The sequence below is a fragment of the Cydia fagiglandana genome, chromosome 21 (assembly GCF_963556715.1).
Source record: "Cydia fagiglandana chromosome 21, ilCydFagi1.1, whole genome shotgun sequence".
Lineage (NCBI taxonomy): Eukaryota > Metazoa > Arthropoda > Insecta > Lepidoptera > Tortricidae > Cydia > Cydia fagiglandana.
In genome coordinates this window covers 5124776-5146352 of record NC_085952.1, presented here as the reverse complement: position 1 = coordinate 5146352, position 21577 = coordinate 5124776, and the positions used below count along the sequence as shown (strand labels likewise).

General features: G+C 35.5%; 2 protein-coding genes and 2 long non-coding RNA genes across 4 annotated transcripts; 2 read left to right on the top strand and 2 right to left on the bottom strand.

Annotated features, from left to right (window-relative positions):
• Positions 1-2893, bottom strand: LOC134675020 (probable small nuclear ribonucleoprotein Sm D2). Its single transcript, XM_063533171.1, has 3 exons — positions 2787-2893; positions 2450-2702; positions 1-1151 (listed from the first exon to the last, which is right to left on the bottom strand). Coding segments are annotated over exons 1-3 (360 nt in total). The 5' UTR covers positions 2789-2893; the 3' UTR covers positions 1-1046.
• Positions 2565-13286, top strand: LOC134675022 (uncharacterized). Its single transcript, XR_010099672.1, has 2 exons — positions 2565-2693; positions 13249-13286. It is a non-coding gene; the product is annotated as an uncharacterized LOC134675022 (long non-coding RNA).
• A 238-nt stretch (positions 13287-13524) lies between these two features.
• On the bottom strand, positions 13525-15754 carry LOC134675160 (heat shock protein 68-like). Its single transcript, XM_063533342.1, has one exon. The coding sequence runs from the start codon at positions 15628-15630 to the stop codon at positions 13723-13725; it is 1908 nt and encodes a 635-aa protein (XP_063389412.1). The 5' UTR covers positions 15631-15754; the 3' UTR covers positions 13525-13722.
• Positions 15755-17415: 1661 nt separating this feature from the next.
• LOC134675298 (uncharacterized) lies at positions 17416-20387 on the top strand. Its single transcript, XR_010099727.1, has 2 exons — positions 17416-19063; positions 19375-20387. It is a non-coding gene; the product is annotated as an uncharacterized LOC134675298 (long non-coding RNA).
• The last annotated feature ends 1190 nt before the right edge of the window (positions 20388-21577 follow it).

Below are 21577 nucleotides of genomic sequence, written 5' to 3'. Positions count from 1 at the left end.
ATTTTAAACCTTATATTGAGACTTATAAAATTACATCTAATGCATCCATTGCAAACCAACCACATGAAAATTGATGAGAAATATTGGTTAACATAAAATTATTGTAGTCTAATTTATTTCAATATTCACCACATAAGGTAATTGCGTCAGTTTACCGTCCGGTGTCAGTTTCCGTCCAGTTGACAGATTAGCAAATAATACATTTCATTTCTAATTTGCTACTTGCGAAATATTATTTTTATGTAGATATATAAATTGTTTAGATATTATGGATTGCAATAAGTCCAATTTGTGCAGCAATGAGAGAGAGAATGCAATGAGATGAGAAGGAAGCGAGGCGATCTTATTGAGACTTACAAAATCTTGTCCGGTCACTACAATGTTCCAAATATTAAAGACCTATACACATCAAGTCAGAATGTAAGGTTGAGAGGACACTCTAAAAAACTTGTCAAACCTCCGTGTGCTAGTAACCCTAGAAAACACTTCTTGCCGAATCGTGTGGTAAATGTGTGGAACTCTCTACCAGATACTGTTGTTAGTGCACCGTCGGTCAACACTTTCAAAAATAGACTGGATACACATTTTAGAACTTTAAAAAGTGCAAAATAAAATACAAGTGCTTCGATATACACGCATCAGCTCTAAGAGCTGCTAGTGTATCAAATAAAATAATAAAAATAATAATAATAAGTACGGATAGTACGTCGGTTCCTCTCTCTGCAGCCCTGACCACCGGTAGCTTGGGCCTTGCCCCGCTGCTGGCGGCACCCTAGGTTAGGTTTTTTATAATGTGTTTATATGTATTTTTATTGTTTTGTAAGTGTTTTTATATTTTACTTTTATATTCATATTATAAAAATACCTAACCTAAGACGATAAATAAATAAAGAGAAAATAATAATAAAATGAAGGAAAGAGGATGACATCTAAAACCGGGCGAAAACTAGCACAATGACCCTATTTCAATTACATTTAGATATAGATTTCGGGTTGGAAAAGTGTTGCGGTCCGACAATAGATGACTTTGGTACCTTAAACTTAGTTTACTTTCCGGCTGCGGTGGCGAGAGGATTCCTGAGGACCAGGATGACGGAGTCTCCGCGGAGGAACATCTTGGAGATGAACTTGTCCTTGTTGACGGCTTTACCCTGAAAATTATGTCAGAATATGTTAAATATATATTTTTGAGTTTCAAGGAAGGACCACCATAACTACCTAAATAGTTTTTATTTTTATTTTTTTTATTTAAGTGTTTTAACAACTTGGCATAAAAGCCCATGACCATACGTCGGACTCCAGCGGGCATTTTCGTGGCATGTCAGAATGATAGGTAAGGTTCGCAAATCAATCAATTCACTTTCAAGTATTTGTACTTAGTATGTGTAAATGATAGGTAAGTATGAACAACAGTCATAATGATGCATGTCAGCTATTTATTTGTTTTTTAAGTGGCCACTTCAGTGGGCTATCAGTCATCACTTCAAAGAGTATTTACACATCAAAGATGAATAAATGATAACAGGTAACTCATTTAATTAACTATGTTACAAATACTAGGTACATTATAATACTCGTAAGTTAAGATTTTTTTGGAAACCTTACCTTGCCCTCAAACTGCCCCCTATAGTCCGACATTTGCCCATGACACAAGCTAAAATAATATTAAGTAAAAATATGAAATTCAAAAGCATAAGATGCATTCTAACCCCCTTATTCATAAAACTTTATGGGACTGATTTAGTTAAATTATGTTTTATCCCTTTCTTACAAATACATAAGTCAAAATGACAGATAAGAACAAACAATTATTAGCTAATCGAGGTTTGTAGTGTTTAAAAAATTAGGGGGTAAGTGGTTTCCTTTGGTTGATTTCTAATTATTATTTTAACAACCTATGGTATATTTTTCTCGATTCTCGAGAAGCACTCGGATTTGCAATGCAGGACAAGTAAGCAATATTATTCAGAAAAAAAAAATATTATTCAAAATTATTAAAAAGATTCATCCCACTGGTGGTCTCTTAAGGTGGTATTCCACCCATCCAATTTCTATGTCCAATGTGTATTGCATCTCGCATTTTGCTTTAATGAGAGAGTGAGACGCACTGACATTGGGCAAAGAAATTGGACAGGTGGAATACCACCCTTATGCGGGAAAGGGCTTGAACAGAGGGGCTACCGCGAAAACCGAAATTCGCAAATTGCGGGGATCTTTCTCTTTTACTCCAATGAAGGCGTAATTAGAGTGACAGAGAAAAATGCCCGCAATTTGCGAAGTTCGACTCTCGCGGTTATAGCTGATAATAATTAACATAGCAACATTCAACTATGTACATTACATACATACGTCACTGGTCTTTGTTTTACCAAACATCCAACATAACCTCAAACAATTTCAATACTTGAAAGACCTAACCCCGACTTTTATTTCAAATGAATCTGCTTACCTTTTTCCCTTTACCAGTCCTCGGCACTTCAGTCCACATTTCCTTTACATTTTCAAGAACCATGTTACAATGCCGGTCGAAGGCCTTGACGCGGCCCAGCAACTTTTTGTTGTTTCGGCAGTTGATCAGAACTTGAGTATTGTTCTTCACGGACTGTGTTAGCACGGACAGAGGCCCTGTGCTGAATTCTTCTTCCTCAATCTTAGCTAACTCTTCCAATGTCATCTCCGAGCGTGGCTTGGCCGTGGTTGCCCTAAAAGTAAGACAATCTCAAATTAATACATCAATTAAGCAAAATATATTATTGAATATATAAGTATAGTAGTTAATTACTTACATTTTGATAGTTACGGATCTAAATTTGTTGAAATATACGAGAAAATTGTACAAAACAGTAATAATCGCCTCGATAGCGCGGATTTGTTGTGCCACAGATAACGTAACAACGTCGTTTCAGTGAGTGTTGCTAGGCTCTTGAGTGACAAGTTGGTGACAAGACGTTCGGTTTGGTTTCGTACAGCTATAACAGACGGGCGTACCTACCGAAATCCGACCACGGTCCGGTCCGAGGCCAGTTCGGATAAAGTGCATAATTGTTTTCCATATAGAAAGTACTATATGAAAATAATTACCTATAGTCTGACAAGGCATTTCCGTCAATAGAAAAAAGCGGCAAACTAAAAAAAATGTAGGCGCAAAAGTATATCGTCCCATAGAAAATTTGACTTTCGCGCCTTTTTCTACTGACAAAGTTATTTGACCGGCTATAATTATTCATTAGAATCTTTCAGAAAGAGAGGAATCGTGGAATGTACGAGGTCCAATACATTCCACGACTCTTCTCTTTCCGTAGTCTCTACATCTGTAATATCCTGTGTCCTGTTTAGTGTTTATCAAAAGCTTGTAACTTGTAATACGAGCGGAAGTCCCTTTTTGACTGCTTTTGTTAGAAAGGGACTTCCATTTGTATTACAACTATTACAAGTTACAAGCTTTTGATAAACAGGGGCATCTTGGCAGTAGAAAAAGGCGGCAAATTTGAAAAATGTAGGAGCGACAGGATATCGTCCCATAGAAAATTTGAATTTCGCGCCTTTTTCTACTGACAAGATTTGCTTGACGATTTATCTACGTATATTAAAATTTTGAAACTAAAATAAGTACATAGGATAATTATAGATAGTCAGTTGGGGCAAGTTAGACCAGCGGTGGAACAAAAATGGGTTTTGATAACATTAAAGTTTTTTCTTTTTTGATATGTTATTGTAAGCATGTTAAATAACGTTCATGTAAAAAGTTAGAAAATTTTAGGTGGAGCGTTCGGCCATATTTAAATATTTCAATTTTTGCTAAATAACTATGTAAATATAAAATTAAAGTTACAAAAAACTTTAACATATTCAATAACACTTTAATTTATTCACAATATTCGGTTTTTAGAAATCTGGAACAGCTGCTTTCTGGTGAACGTAAAAACACGAATTATTATGTAAATACAGAATTAGAGTAGCTGATATTGCAAAATTACGATATTACCTATCAACTTAGTATACATGTAAAAAGTTAGAAATGTAGACAATGTGCTTGTCTAGATATTGATTTCTGGTTAAGCAGTATAGCCAATATTGAATTAAAGTCTGTAGAGTTAATATTACACGGTCATAATAAAGATCTTACTTCTCACACAAAAGATTAGAAATATAAAATCACGGCGACACTAAATACTGATACGTAAGTATGCATTCCGAGCTTATATTTCAAACGCGCGGCGTTTTCGCGCGCCGCGCTGTGCGCCGGGGCAGGAGGCAGCGATCGACGGTCGCGGGCTAGCGGTTAGCGCGGTGACCTTAAAATACGCAAAGCGTTTATAAAATTATTATCAATGGTAAATAGTTATTTTACACAGTACACTAATGGAAACTTACCTTCCCTTATTTATTTCTATATGTACTAGGGATTGCCCGCGGTTTCGTTTACGTAGAATTCGTTATCGTGTTAAGTATAGAAATAATAGATACATTTGAAAATTATTTTAGGTGCATTGTCATACAGATAACTACCCTTGTTAAAGTATTCTTCAAATTCAATACACAGGTGTCATTTCAATATAATTTTGCGTAATTTGGCGCTTTTAGGTTATAAATGACTAGCGACATATATTTTTTAAGAGCGATCATCTCCGATAATATTTACTTTATCATAAAATCAATTTCAAACTAACGTTATTCAATATTTATCATTTTAAAGTCAATATTACCAACCAACTGATCCAATTTACCTACGGAAACAACTCAAAATTTGCATCAAATTAAATGCCACTTTTCTTATCCGTTTCGAAAAATCAAGAGGGCCTTTACGAGCTGATGTGATGAAAATTTTATTTAACCTTCGTCCCTCGAAACCTTCACTACGCTCAAGGTTCAATTTTACGAACCACTCGCTACGCTCGTGCTTCAATTTTAGAATGTTTGAATTTGTGAATGTACTTCCTGCCTCGCACAGCCAAACTGTGGAATGAACTGTCCGATACGACCTTCAAACCTTAAAAGACCCCCATCTTAAAGGTCGGCAACGCGCTTGCAACCCTTCTGGTGTTGCGGGTGTCCATGGGCGGCGGTAATCGCTAACCACCAGGTGATCCGTCTGCTCGTTTGCCTCCTATTTAATAAAAAAAATGTTTCGCTTGTTTGGGTATCAATATTAGCACGAGCGGTTAATCAACAACTTTTCCCCTTGTAAAACAAATAAGGTAGGTGAAGTGCAGGCATATCAGGCCCGGCGGGTAACAAGGCCCAGCATTCAAAAATAACAGTTGCTCGCTATTATTCCCAATTATTCTGAATTTGTACTTGTTGCTAAGAAGAGAAGAGATGAAATATTAGATTAAAATATTTTAAGATAATTTTGAATATTTTTAATCTCTTATTAATAAGGTCGATTTGAAGAAACTTCTATAAAATTATGACTTATAAATAACACTTGTACTGCGTGGGCTGTCAAAATTGCTGCAGACTTTTTCTTGGTCTAACTCTAATAATTTATCACTTGCTTTATTGACCTAAAGACGTTTATAGATCAAAAAGTCTAATAACATTGCGGCACTTATACTTTTTAGAGGCAGTAACTATTTACAAGTGACTTTTTTTGTTAATACATAGGTAGGTATTTACGATAGAAGTGCGAAAAATAGATATTTTGCAACGAGTGACAAATTTTAACACACGGCCAAAGGGAGTGTTTTAATGTGCTTATTATAGCACCGGTGTCGTAATGTAGCACCAGATGTACTGTCAAAATTATGTTAATATAATACTTATTTGTTACGAATAAATATTTATACTGTAAAAAATTATCCCACCAAACACATTTTCATGTAAATTGTTGCTAAGACGAAACCATAAGACTCGCACTGTCAAAAAGTTGTCAGATCTCTTGTCGAGCCAAGCTTCAAACTCTACAAGCCCTAACTTCACTAACTCTACACCTTAGTCAAAATATGTGGCTTGGCTGTTTCGCTACCGCCACATGGGCATAAGGTGAAAAATTTATTAAATTCATTATTTTTAGGGTTCCGTACCTCAAAAGGAAAAATACTGAACCCTTATAGGATCACTCGTGTGTCTGGCTGTCTGACTGTCACAGCCTATTTGCTCCGTAACTACTGCACCAATAAGTTGAAATTTGGTATACACATGTAAGTCTATAACCCAAGAACATACATGTAAAGTAAATAATAGAAATTCAAATGTGACGTTCCACGGGAAAAGGTACCTTATGAGGGTTTCTAGTTTCGGAGTTATGAAATGTTTTGTAAAGAGGTGAAAAAATGCTCAATTTTTTTTTATTGTGTGATCTCAAACCTTAATGCGTAACGTTTGTTTACCTGTTTTTATTTTTGTTATAAGTTAGTTATAAGCCTAGTAACGTCGTCTCAGAGTTTAGTAAAAAGGTACCTTATGGAAAAAAGGTTGAAAATTTCCAAAAAAACTAGTCAATACGGGAAAAGAAGTTTGGTAGAGAACTGTATTAGAGTCTGGCTAGCCAAAAATTGTTGACAGATATTTCGTTGTTGTATCACCAATTGTCTATGATTTGAAAAAAAGCTAAAAGTCAGTTGTCGATTTATGTCATTCATTCAAATTGTTTGCGGTTTTTATGGGGTTTATTTTAAATAATATTAATAATTTCTATGCTGAGTGAGGTTCACAAACTATTATTTAAGCTCGTAAATAATTACGACAATGTGCGAAGTCGACGTGTAGCGTTGTATAATGAAAAAGTGCAATGTTTACAACTTCTAACCAAATGTAAACAAAATACGAGGTTGGTGCTCTATAAATATTTTGATACTTTAAGTACTAGTTCTAACATTTGCCGATTACTTTGATTAAGTACGTGAATTTATTAATGCCTGAATCTCATAAATAGGACAAGTGTATAAAGAAACGGATAAATTAAAAGTTCTGAAAAATATCTATAAAATCTAAATATTGGAACGTAAACATGTGTGTTTGTCGTTGACTGTACTTTAAATAGTGGTAGAAATTATGTGAGCTGACTTTGAGTGCACTTAAACGTTTATTTAGCTTATTTCCTTAGGTACCTTATTTGTGCACAGAATATCAAAGATATTGTCTAGTATCAAAACTATAATTCCTACTACACAAAGTGTGACCAGCCCAAGATTTTTTGAATTTCCCGCCAATAATTTAGGTAAAATTTCAGTAGCCAGACTCTAGCATTCTGCAAAACTAATTTGATAATTTCAGTTCTGGTTGGGGCGCCTAGCAAATATTATAACCGTACATCGACCGACATTATAAATCCAAGTAGCCTGCTATTATACTAAAGTTACTCTCGTCAAGTCTTTCTTAACTAGAATAATCTTCATTTGGTTTGGTCGCATGCAATAAATCAGCCATTGGTTTGCTGAAAAATGCCAATACCCGACGCATTACCTTATGGAATATCTAAGGTCATTGAACCTCAATGCCGCTTGTCTTCAATGGCAACCAAAATATATTATTGATAAGAAATAGACGATTTATAATATCTTTACCCCAAAATATTATTAGTTTATCCTAACCGTTCCATCATCATCATGCCTCATCATGTAACTTAACCACAAGGTACCTTTTCATTACATACAAATTATTGGTCTTTTTTAAGATTATTATGACGAAGAACCAATTAAATTTGTGGCAGTTTAATGTAAATTAATATTTTCTATTCATAAAAGATAAAAGCTTCAATGTGATTGATGTTTTGTAGTGATGTATTATTAGATTTATTTCCATAAGGTACCTTTTCGTAAATGTATGGAGCAAATACTGTTATTGTTATGTAAGTTTAAAGTGGCATAAGGGGTTAAATATAGTATTTAGTTGGGGTTTTAGGATTTATTTCATTTGAATGACTGAATTTCTTTCATATTATGTGCTCAGAAAAATTGATTGTGTGTTACATTAAAAGTAAAAATATTCAATTATCTGATTTTATATGAAAAAGTCAGAAAATACATTTTCACCTCTAAATCGGTATTGTTTTTTGCTTAAACTGTCTCTCAGTGTCGTTTTCTAATAGATAAAATTTAAATCTAGAGAGCTCATTGCAATAAATCGTGAAAATGAAATAAAACTTTATTTTCAAGAGACTGGTTAGTATACACATAAATCAGTCGATATCAAAGGTTTCTATTTGCATTACAGAACAAGTCGCAACATTTTTTAAATCTCAGATATATAAGGTATTATTATTTGTAGTCAACTATGTAACTTACTTCAGGAACATAGTTTTTTAGGCGGCTAAACTTAAAACTTCTGTATCGTAAAGTTGCTCATTTCACAACATTATTTTCAAAAAATCATATCTCTTCTTTTGTATTATCGATAGCTTATTTATTGTAGATTACTGGGGTATGCATAACTCCATACCCGCCATAAGGTACCTTTGACCGTGGGACGTCACAAATAAAGGGGTCACTTTTGAGATGAATGATAAATAGAAGAAAAAAACACTATATCTTGTTATATATCAAATTAAGGGGCTCATTGTGAGAACCTCAGATATATTTTTTCATAATTTTAAAATAAATAGTTTAGAAGTTATTTAAGAAAATACGCAAAAAATGACCATTCCCCCCCCCCCCCCCTTATCTCCGAAACTACTGGGTCTAAAATTATGAAAAAAATACACATATTAGCTCTTTTCCTATAGATGCCAGAAAAACCTATTAGAAATGTGCAGTCAAGCGTGAGTCGGACTTAAGTACCTAGTTTTCCGATCCCTACGGGTTTTTTAATGACATTTTACTCACTTTTCTCTAAAAAAAATATATATTGTTAAAATTGTGTAATGTACGGAACCCTTGGAACGCGAGTCCGATTCGCATTTGGGCGGTTTTTGTATTATACTTACAGTAGTTCTTGTAAAAATGAAACGGCCAAGCCACATACTTTTGGTGTAGGGCTAGTAAAGTTAGAGGGCTTGTAGAGTTAGAAGCTTGGCAAGAGATCTGATAACTTTTTGACAGTGCGAGCCTTATGGTTTCGTTTGGGCAACATTTTACATCAAAATGTTTTTGGTGGGATTTCACTTCTTTTTTTAAGTTGCTTATGACAATCTTCCATGCCCTAATTTAAAGGGTTGGGGGTGATTTACTATTAAAAATCCTGAAATAAGTATCTGGGGGCATGGGGGGTACTAAAACTATCTTACATACCAAAGGGTCTAGCCGTGTTTGTATGGGGCATCGGCCCCAGAAGCCAAATTGATTGCCGTTTTGCCAATTTATTAGGCCAGATGTAAGATGCTATTTCACCAAAAAAATAACCCTAAAATGCTGCAGGTTTTTGAGAAAATTAAAAAAAAAGAAATTTGGTTTTCATTTTTTTTTATCTAAACTACCGAACCGATTTTTTTGTAACTTATACACATTATGTAAGTAATCTAGATGAATTATTAAAAAAAAATGGAGTTTCAAATATCCTTATAACTAGTAATATTTTCACTTTTAATTTTTCAAAAATTTTTTTTTATATTTCCGAAATAGGGACACCCACCAATTTTGGGTATTATATGTATAAATTAATGTTCTATAACATATATTTTTTTCAAAAATATTCATTTGGCTCAACAGGGTAAAAATACCGTATGTATGTATGTAATGTATGAACAGACACAACCGGGAGAACTCCCGGTCCCATATCGACCACCGCGCCGCTCTGTACGAATTTGAATTTCGAACGTAACAAATTGCTAAAATGGACTATATTATTATTGGCTGTATGCGGCTTGCTTGTCGTCGCGTAACGAAATAAAAAAATAAAAAGGCGGGAAACGCGGCTCACTAAAAAGTTCCGTTTTAATATGAGCTGCGTTGATATTGATCTTGCAATGGAAAAAAAGGAGATTATACACAAAATATTTTCAAAATCTCCAAGATCGTTACATTACTAAAGTCAAACCAAACAAAGTCTGCAGCGTATTTGATAGCCCACGCAGTGTAAGTGTTAAGTATACGTCATAATTTCATAAAAGTTTGACGTTTAAAATGACACTTGCACTGCGTGGGCTATCAACATCGCTGCATACTTTTTACGGTCTAACTATACGTTCTTAGCAATATCTGCAAACGGCTTCGAGAATATGCGATTGATTATATAGAAAAAAGCCCGCTGTCCTTAGAGGAAAACGTAAGCTCTTATAGGATCACTCGTGCGTCTGTCTGTCCGTCTGGCACAGCCTATTTTCTCGGAAACTACTGGACCAATTAAGTCGAAATTTGGTACACATATGTAAATTCGTGACCCAAAGATGGACATATTTTTATATAATTTTAAAATACATAGGTTCGAAGTTATTTAAGAAAATAGCCAAAAAATGACCATTCCCCCCCTTTAATTCCGAAACTACTGGGTCTAAAATTTTGAAAAAAATACTCAAAATAGTTCTTTACCTATAGATGACAGGAAAACCTATTAGAAATGTGCAGTCAAGCGTGAGTCGGACTTATGTACGGAACCCTAGAAACGTGAGTCCTAATCGCACTTGGCCGGTTTTTTAATTTCGTGACGCGACGACAACCAAGCCGCATACAGCCAATAATAATAATATTATTATTATTGGCTGTATGCGGCTATTATAGGCTATATTATAGTCCATTTTAGCAATTTGTTACGTTCGAAATTCAAATTCGTACAGAGCGGCGCGGTGGTCGATATGGGACCGGGAGTTCTCCCAGTTGTGTCTGTTCATACATTACATACATACATACGGTATTTTTACCCTGTTGAGCCAAATGAATATTTTTGAATAAAATATATGTTATAGAACATTAATTTATACATAAAATACCCAAAATTGGTGGGTGTCCCTATTTCGGAAATATAAAAAAAAATTTTTTGAAAAATTAAAAGTGAAAATATTACTAGTTATAAGGATATTTGAAACTCCATTTTTTTTTAAATAATTCATCTAGATTACTTACATAATGTGTATAAGTTACAAAAAAATCGGTTCGGTAGTTTAGATAAAAAAAAATGAAAACCAAATTTCTTTTTTTTTAATTTTCTCAAAAACCTGCAGCATTTTAGGGTTATTTTTTTGGTGAAATAGCATCTTACATCTGGCCTAATAAATTGGCAAAACGGCAATCAATTTGGCTTCTGGGGCCGATGCCCCATACAAACACGGCTAGACCCTTTCAGCTTCTTAGAGGACTTCAGGAAGTACCCGGTATTGATGATCATCAAGTGAGTGAGTCAGTGACGAAATCGAAGTTTTTAGATATGAATAAAATCTAAAGTATAAGAGCTATGCAATTGATATGCTTAATAAGTCCGAGAACTTTGTTTATCTGGTATAATCCAACCCCAAGTTATGAGGGTTCCAAAAAACGACGAAGCGCTTCGAGAAAAGGTAGATAGTGCCCTTGCGCTTTGCTCGTCTTGGCAGGGGCACTGCCGTGCCCCCAGATGTTAAAAGATGATACTACTATAACTAATAAAGATTTATGTTTAGTTACCTACTATTTTCGCGTAAACTAGACAATTTTTATATCTTTAGTTATTAAGGCCCAAAATAATTATTTTCACTTACTCGTATTATAAATAAATCCTCCTGTTATGAAGTATCAAATATTGTTATTTGTATATGTATAACTCTTAAGTTAAAAACAATAAAATCTGTTATTACCTACTGTCAAAATGATTATTTTTTGCGGGATTAAGTAATACACTGCTAGTGTTCAATAAGGCCCATAATAGGACTTTTAAGGTATATTTTCCAAGAGTATCGTAATATTTTTATAACTATTTTGGTATAATGAAGAAACTTAAATAAATGAGAAACCTATTTGAGTGAGTTTTTCATACTTCATATCCTGTTTATTAAAAAAAACCATTTTAATTTAAGGTGGGCTGTATATAGGCATATACGGCTCACACGGAATATACAATAAGGTAAGTGGCCTCACTTACCTTATTGTATATTCAGGATGTATACCGTGTAATATTGAGCAGTTGGTTTATAATATACATATTATGATATTGACCTTGAATAGGACAGGACATGACAATAGGAACCAGAAATAGGTATAGTTGGTCAAACCATTTGTCAGTAAATAAAAACAAAAAACTATATTCATCCTTTTTTTTGGGTGCTAGTACTAGTGTAAGTCAAAGATAGTATGATGATTCTCTCTGTCTATGTTTGAAATGAGACGTTCTTTTTACAAACTATGTATAGTAAAAAATAGTTGTGAATATCTTGTACATTTTTATTACAATATTAGTCAAGATAATGAAATATAGCTGGTCAATCAAATCTTGTCACTAAAAAAAGGCGCGAAACACAAATTTTCTATGGGACGATATCCCTTCGCGCCTACATTTTTCAAATTTGCCGCCTCTTTCTACTGCCAAGATCTGATTGACCAGCTGTAGGTATTTTTACGTAATAAGATATTTTAATTTCACGTAATGTCCGCATCTAATTTATACATGTGCACGGTAAACAAACAAATGAATGATAAGAAAAGACAGACAGTGTTACTGAGCGGGAGGTGGGGCGAGGGGCGAAGTATAGGTAGGCTATGATAGGCTCTCGAGCGCCGCGCCGGCGACTGACGGACCAGCGCGGCGTATGTATGAATTTCGCGCCTTTTTAACTAGATTTTACTATTACAATGCAAGCTACACGCAGAAATTTCTTACTTTCCATAATATGGCTGCGTATATTATTTTATAGTAATAGACTTATTTTTACAGACTCTAATTCAATATTAGATCTTATAGGACAAAAAACGCATATTAATTCTAGAGCATATATCTTATTCTTCTAGCTTTTTAGCTTGCCTATTAACTTAAAAAATGAGATATGTTGTTGTGGATTTATTAAACTTTAATTCAATATCGACAAAATAATAAGCTAATTGTAGTTTGATAAAGAAGCACGTTAAAAAAATTTCTAATAATTTTACATTATAAAGCGTCATACATATTATAAACAATGGAACTTAAACATTGCACTTTAATTCAATATTAAAAAATCATTACTAAAAATATATAAATACCTAATTTATATCTAACGCTCGTTCTAACTTTTCATCATATATTGCAAATATGCTTAAAAATATGTCCCATATCAGATAAGTATCACTTTTTCAACTTTAGAATTATCAAAACTTATAGTGCAAAAATCCGGTCCCACTATTGAGCTAAAGTGTCTTCATAGTAGTTCATATAGGTAAAGAAAAACTTCGTCTATTGTCTAGAGTTAGACCAAACGACCAAACTAAGTTAGCAGCAATTTTGATAGTGTGTTATCAAAATCGCTGCTAACTTAGCTTTGATTTAACTCTCTTCGTAAAATGCAAGTACGGAGGGTCTAGGGGTTAGATGCTCTTCCACTGTGACCGTACTTTCCTTTTCGGAAAAACGGTCGTGGTGGACGGGGCCTAGCTCTAACCCTTATGTACCTTTATGTACGCCATATATTCCCTAATGGAAAGTTTGTAGTTAGTCTTATGGAAACACTTGCTTCTACAGACTGCTATAGTAAAATAAAACAAAATATTTACGTTTGGAACTCAAACCCATTTATTCAAATAAAAATAACTGTCTTAATATCACCAGATTTTGAATAAAATGAATTCGGAAACTCAAATAGATGTTTATGTAGTTCTGTTGACTTCGATTGTGGAGCCTTCGATTCTGCTTTTCCTAGGCTTACAATTCATGGCTGAAAATCCTGATAGATATTTATTTAGATGTTTAGTCGACTTCTTCGATGGTGGGACCGTCGTTCCTGCCTCCCATACCTCCTGGCATACCGCCGGGCATACCTCCTTGGTTGCCACCATGCATCTTAGTCATAACTGGCGCGCATACCCTCTGCACCTCCTTCAACTTATGCTCATACTCATCGACTTCCGCTAGCGAGTTATTATCCAGCCATCGTAGCGCCTCCTCGCACTCGCTGCGAGCCGTATTCTTGTCCTGCTCGCTCAATTTGTCACCCGCGTCATCTAAAGCTTGCTTCACACTGAAGACGTAAGCTTCCAGTTGGTTCCTGGCTGCTACTCGGTTCCTTTGCTTCTCGTCTTCGTCTTTGTATCGTTCTGCCTCTGCTAGCATTCTGTCGATGTCCGCTTGAGACAAACGACCTCTGTCGTTCTTGATGACGATGTTCTTGCTTCGTCCCGTGCTGTTCTCTTTCGCAGAAACGTTCAAGATGCCATTAGCGTCGATGTCGAAGGTGACGTCGACTTTAGGAACTCCTCTAGGTGCAGGCGGTATCCCGGTTAAGTCAAACGTGCCTAATAGATTGTTGTCTTTTGTCATAGCACGCTCGCCTTCATAAACTTGAATAGTGACAGCTGGCTGGTTGTCGGAATAAGTTGTGAAGGTTTGGGATTGCTTGGTCGGGATTTTAGAGTTGCGTTCGATGATTTTGGTCATGACCCCGCCGGCGGTCTCGATGCCGAGAGACAATGGTGCCACGTCGACCAACAGAACATCTTGGATTCTAGAATCGTTGGATCCACTGAGAATGGCTGCTTGGACTGCCGCTCCGTACGCTACAGCTTCATCCGGATTGATTGATAGATTCAGCTGCTTGCCGCCGAAGAAGTTCTGTAGAAGGTTCTGGATCTTCGGTATGCGAGTCGAGCCGCCGACGAGAACTACGTCGTGGATTTGGCTCTTGTCCAATTTCGCGTCGCGTAGAGCTTTCTCTACCGGCTCTAGAGTTCCTCTGAACAAGTCAGCGTTAAGCTCTTCGAAACGCGCTCTAGAAATGCGAGTGTAATAGTCGATGCCTTCGTACAACGCGTCTATCTCTATCGTCGCTTCGGTACTGGATGAGAGAGTGCGCTTCGCTCGCTCGGCGGCCGTCCTCAGGCGACGTAGTGCTCTAGTGTTACCTCGCAAATCCTTCTTGTATTTCCGCTTGAATTCATCTGCGAGGTGATTCACGAGTCTGTTGTCAAAGTCCTCGCCTCCTAGATGGGTGTCGCCGGCGGTCGCTTTTACTTCGAACAGGGAGCCTTCGTCGATGGTAAGGATGGATACGTCGAAAGTTCCACCGCCGAGATCGAAAATAAGGACATTTCGCTCGCCTTTCAAGTTCTTGTCTAAGCCATACGCGAGCGCAGCGGCGGTAGGTTCGTTAATAATTCTCAAAACATTCAAACCTGCTATTGCACCCGCGTCCTTTGTAGCTTGTCTTTGAGAATCGTTGAAATAAGCCGGGACTGTGATGACGGCGTCCCGCACCGTTGAGCCTAAATAAGCTTCTGCAGTCTCCTTCATCTTCGTCAAAACCATGCTGCTGATTTCCTCCGGCGCGAACCTCTTCGTCTCCCCTTTGAATTCAACCTGAATCTTAGGCTTCCCACAATCGCTGACGACTTTAAACGGCCAGTGTTTCATGTCCTGTTGAATCTTCGGATCATCAAATTTGCGTCCAATAAGCCGTTTTGCGTCGAACACCGTGTTGTTGGGGTTTAGTGCGACTTGGTTCTTCGCAGCATCGCCGATGAGTCGCTCGGTGTCCGTGAATGCGACGTAGGATGGTGTGGTCCGGTTGCCCTGGTCGTTCGCGATGATCTCCACATTTCCGTGCTGGTAAACTCCCACACAGGAATAAGTCGTTCCAAGATCGATTCCTACAGCTGGCATTTTGATTAGATTGTTTTAACTTCAATAACTTCTTGATGCAAGAAATATGTCGTAATAACTCGAGAGGTTTTCACCACTCAACTTCGTTCGTTCGCTTTCGTGTTTAGTTTAATACTGAGTTCCCGCCAACGCACCGCGGCTTATATACCCCTCGGTTAACGGCCAATCACGGCCCAGAATATTCTAGATTTTTCTCGGCAGCTGTTCGGCGGCCAATGCGGTCGATGCCGGTTCTCGACTGTTCGGGATTGTAGAGCAAGATAGACAATCAATTTCCAGTGAGTAAGAAAGCGATGGCTGATATTGTAGTAATATCAGGTGAATAAAAAAATCTTAACTATTGAGAATATTATGTTCAAATTTTATTAAGATAAAGTAAATAAATTAAACGGAATAAAATAGATAACAATATTGATAATGTGTCTAGAGACTCTAGATTTATTTAAAACAGTGAGTACAGTGACATTGAAACTCATACAATTTGATCAGATGAGGTACGAGTCTATGTGAATAATTATTTTGCTGTTTATAATGAAATAAAATACAATTTCTTCCAACACAACACTTCATAATATAATGTTTTATACTCCACGCCGGTGGCAAACAAGCATACAGCTCGCCTGGTGGAAAGCGGACATCACATCCTAATGGATGTTTGCAACTTCAGCAGTATTACAAGCGCATTTCTAATTCTTTAATTTATAATTAGGTAACAAGGATTCATCGTGTTAACAGGATAGTTGATATTTAACTGATCTGTTTATATTTATTTTAGTATAAAAAAATCATTTAGTGTTCTTACTCTTCTTCTGCTCTTATCTACTTCGGTTTTTTTATTCTAAATCAGTGTCTTAATTATTATTTATTTACTTGGGTATGTAAAATAAATCAAAATGAATTCTGGTATAATTGCGGATTTATCCTAAAGTTGCCCCGATCTTCATTTGCAGAAATTTTACTTTTTAGTCTGGTATCACCGACCATTTACGTCATGAATCGTTAATCTGCGGCAACAGTACGAGATAGCGCTATCTGTGTTTACGTATGTCGGAAAGAGACAAAGACTCTTCTCGATAACGCGGGAACGAGGGATTTGAAGTTTCTAGAAAACTCGCGAATACAAAAGATCCATTGTTATTGATTTTAGAATGAATTTAAGAATAGTTCCTTCATATAGTTTGGCCGGGGACTGTATTATTTCAATAATTATTAATTCGTAGATAGAATTGGATAGATTATGCGCTAGTACTAGCACAAGTTGCCGATTTTTTAATTTCGAGCGTTCGATTTCGTCATTCTAAAATCGGTGGAAAACAGCGAAATGCTAATTTTTGAAATACGAGCGATAGAAATTAGGAATCGAGGTATTGATCACTCGTTTTCAATTCTAATAGTAGAATTTAAATGCCGGGTACTGGAGATATTATTGAACGAAATACACGAAATCGAGCGGTCGAAATTCAAAAATCGGCCCCCAGCGCCCAAAAAAAAGGGATGAGTTTGAGTACCTACAGTTTTTACTTCTTATTTTCTGACAAAATGGGTTTGCCTGACTATATTATAGCTTGGTGGTAGTTAAAGTATGTCAATAGGTTAACACATTCACTGCCACCGACACATATATGCGTCACCGTGACTTTCACCCTATGCCTTTGACGCACAGATGCGTTCATAATATATAGTGACAGCAAAGTGCGGCACCTGGTGAATGTCCAGAAAAAGAGGGGGGCAGTGAATGCGTTGGGAAAATAAAACAAAAGATAAGTTTAAATTTGATGTATTTTCAAAAACATCCGCGTCACTAAGGGACCAAAGAAACTTAAGTTATAAAGTGACCATTTACATTTAAGTATCTTTTCCTACAAATGACTTAAACAATATGTGAATGTTTCACAGTCTTGAGTATATAATAAGCTTATTTATTATATTATAACCAACCAAACATCACATTAGCTGAATAGTGAAACGCACTTATTTGTGACGTCCCACGGGTAAAGGTACCTTATGGCGATTGGCGTTTACGCGATTATTAACGCCGCTCCAATAGTATTACGGCGCTATGTGACGTAAGCGCCAGCCGCCATAAGGTACCTTTTTCCGCGGAACGTCACATTTATTCTTTGGTTGTACCTATTTATACTTGGTCAAGCAGATCTTGTCAGTAAAAACGGGCGGCAAATTTGAAAAATGTAGGCGTGAAGGGATATCGTCCCATAGAAAAGTTGAATTTCGCGCCTTTTTTTACTGACAAGATTTGCTTGACCAGCTACACATCTAGTTATGTACTTTTCGAGCTCACTTAGCAAAACCTATGGAGAAACAGAAGTAACACAGGGTGTTCTTATTATACAATTTACCGTTATGTTAATTCTATTTCAACATATTACACAATAACACTGGGTCAAAATAAAAAAACAGGAATTTTTGAAAGGAATACTTGAATTAATTAGTGGAACACTTATCACCGCATAATATAACAGCTATCCTTTTCTAATGTTCCAAGGCGCCTCCAAGAGTCCGACATGTCTTGAGATGATGAGAATTATGTACTTTAGAAAAGTATAGATTACGAAAACCTGACTTTAATAGAATTTGGTATTTACAGTCTGAAAAAAAAAGAGTAGAAATTAAAAAGTTGTCCCGTTTTCTTATATATATTTTAGTTTGAAAGGGATATATGACAGACAATACAGTATTGCCAATTTTTCATTTCTACTCTTTTTTGTCAGATTATATCTTTCAATCACAGACTATCTCTACCTTTTAAAAACACTCCAAATAATATATAATAAATGCGAATTTTTCACCAATATTCAGTGCAATATACTAAAATACAGACACATTGCTTGCCATTTATATTTCTGTAAATACGTTACTTATTCAGAATAATATCTATAAGCAGCTAAAGCATCACTTTAATTTCTTCGACGGGTTCAGTCTTCATAAGATATCGCCATAAAAGCCAAAATAATTAATAATATCTAATTTAAGTAATAATTAATATACACATTCATGAATAACTTGTAATTTATCCTTTTATTTTTAATCCAAAAATCAAAATTTGATTGATTGAATAACGCTAGTTAATGCCTTAAATTGTCTACATTTAAATTTATTCTGTTGTGTAACGGAAGTTATTAGAGTCAGATTAAGAATATTCTGCAGCGATTTTGATAGCCCACGCAGTGCAAGTGTTATTTATACGTTTTAATTTCATAGAAGTTTTACTTTTAAAATAACACTTGCACTTCGTGGGCTAAACTAAAAAATAAAATCGCTGCAGACTTTTCTTGGTCTAACTCTACCACAAATTTAATATTTTCCGTTACACAAAAGACTATATAAATTGCAGAAAAATAAGGCCTTAACTAATGTTTAGAAATCATATCTTAGTTTAATCTCCTATTGTGTTACATATATTGCAATGAAATATGTGACGTCCCACGGCTAAAGTACCTTACGCGATTATTAACGCAGCTCCAATATTATTGCGGCGCTATGTGACGTAAGCGCCAGCCGCCATACGGTACCTTTTTGCGAAATACAAATACAAATACAAATTCTTTATTTGCCAGAATACAGTGAATATGTAGATGGTGACTTAAAATTAGTAGTACAGTGTACTCTACTCACAATTGAGCATGCAAAACTTATAATAGGTACATAATGTCATGCGATCAAATTAAATAATTGAAATAGCAGAAACCACAATAAAATAAATTACAAATCATTAAGTCAATCAAGAAGAACGTCACATATAAATTATGTAATTAAGTTATGTGTATTTACTTTCCATTTTGTGACGTCACGTCAGCACCATCTGATTTGTACACAACAATCTGGCAGTGGGAATTGGAATATCCCCTAGCCGCCCAGAGGCCTATTAAAAGTTCTCCCATTCTATTCCAATTTGAATCTTTATTTTGACAAATCAAAGTTGCATTTGACTTGGCACGTTTTGACGTCTGGGCGGCTAGGGGATATCACTACATGAATTTTACTATATTTTATAACGATTTGTGCCGTCCCACGGGTAAAGGTACCTTATGGCCGTTGGCGCTTACGCTATTATTAACGCTGCTGCAATATTATTGCGGCGCTATGGGACGTAAGCGCCAGACGCCATAAGGTACCTTTTGCCGTGGAACGTCACATTTAGATATTGTTACTATTTTACTATTTAAAGTTACATTGGATCTCACAAGTCTCACAACACATTACATGTATCATGCCACTATAAAAAATAGTTCATCACATAGATACAACTGTCATATAGAAATTACTATTTATTGCCTTAGCACCAGACTGAGGATGGAAAATGAAAGTTAACATGGAAACTTAATGTTACTATCACCAGAGACCAGTTAATAAAGAAAGACTGGTAATCTGTATACAAAATTGCGTTCCGAATTGGTGTCTATTTATCTCGCCTAAGTGTATTGGATTAACTTTAACAGTGACGAAAAAATGTACTGAGATTATCAGTATTATTTGAGCGTTTCTTTTATTTTTTGCCATTTTTATATATTGTGACCTTTTTTGCCACTTTTGTGTTATTTCTAGTCAGGATCGCGAATCCTTTTCATCCTTATAGGAGAAAAAAGTGTCCAAAAATTTCTATAATTTTTCAAACTTTCCTTTTTGTTACCGCCATAGCGCCATACAAAGTATATGGGGAAATGGTAACACAATAGGAAAAAAACTCTGGGACATTTTTTATCCCATTAGGATCGAAAGAGATCGTGATTCTGGCTAGATTTATAACACAAAAGTGGCAAAAAAGGTAACAACACATAAAAATGCCAAAAAATAAAAGAAATGAATGTTCATTAACTCGAATTTCTGATATCACTTTATACTTTTTTCAACAAACACACATCTAAATTTATATCTTTAACTCACAAACGTTACTTATAGTCTTTATAAAAATACAATTAAACCATTTATTGTATGTACGACTTTAAGACACTTCATGTTAAAAATCACAAACGCCAAAGAAAATTTACAAAAATTACAATTAAATTATTTACAGAGATCTCTTAAACTATCCTATTGTCGTATGAATTTTACTGCCCTTTTAAAATGCTTAAAAATCTTAGTAAGGAAGCAGGAAAAATCCATACAAATCTTAACCGAAATATATTAAGACGTTTATACATTTTTTAATCTTAATAATCATCTATGCGTCAAAATGCTTTTCCACTATCCAAATATGAACACTGAATTTAAATAGGCTATATTACATTAAAATAATGTCAAATATGGTTGATATTACAAAAATATTCCTTTAAAACTAATAACGTAAACTCGATAGATTCCCGTTACCAAAATGACGTATATTGAAATTAACTATGTGCCCCATGCTTGTTAATTCATGTTTGCATATTTATTTTGTGCCAGGGAGTGTTATTTTTGACACTAAATTATTGGAATGACGCGTCACTCACTTTAGTTTTTGGGCGACCAGGCGGCGTAGCACGGTCGCGTTTTTATCCCTTGTCGCCATGCCTGTCACGTTCTAACAAGTATGTAAGTGCGAAAGAGACGCGCATAGTGATAGTCGATAAAAATGTAACCGTGCTGCGCCCGCAGCAATTAGTTATATTGATTATTTAATAAAGGACATGAGAAAACATGTCATTCCGCAAATAGATTTCAAAATATGACTGACACGTTATGAAGGATAAAAAGGCAAAATGCTCTAGTTTATACCGGGTGTGGCCTGTAACATGAGCAAATAATTAAAACACAGATTGTACTCCTCAAACGGTGACACTTTTGTTCAACAACTTTTAAAAATTATGAAGTATTTAGACTCCCTATTTTTCATACAAAATAAATATTATCTTCAATGGACGACATCGCCACGCCATATCATTGTGATTGACGTTGCGTGTCATGCCTTAAACATAACAGAATTCGCAATACATTGCGTCTTAGAATAACC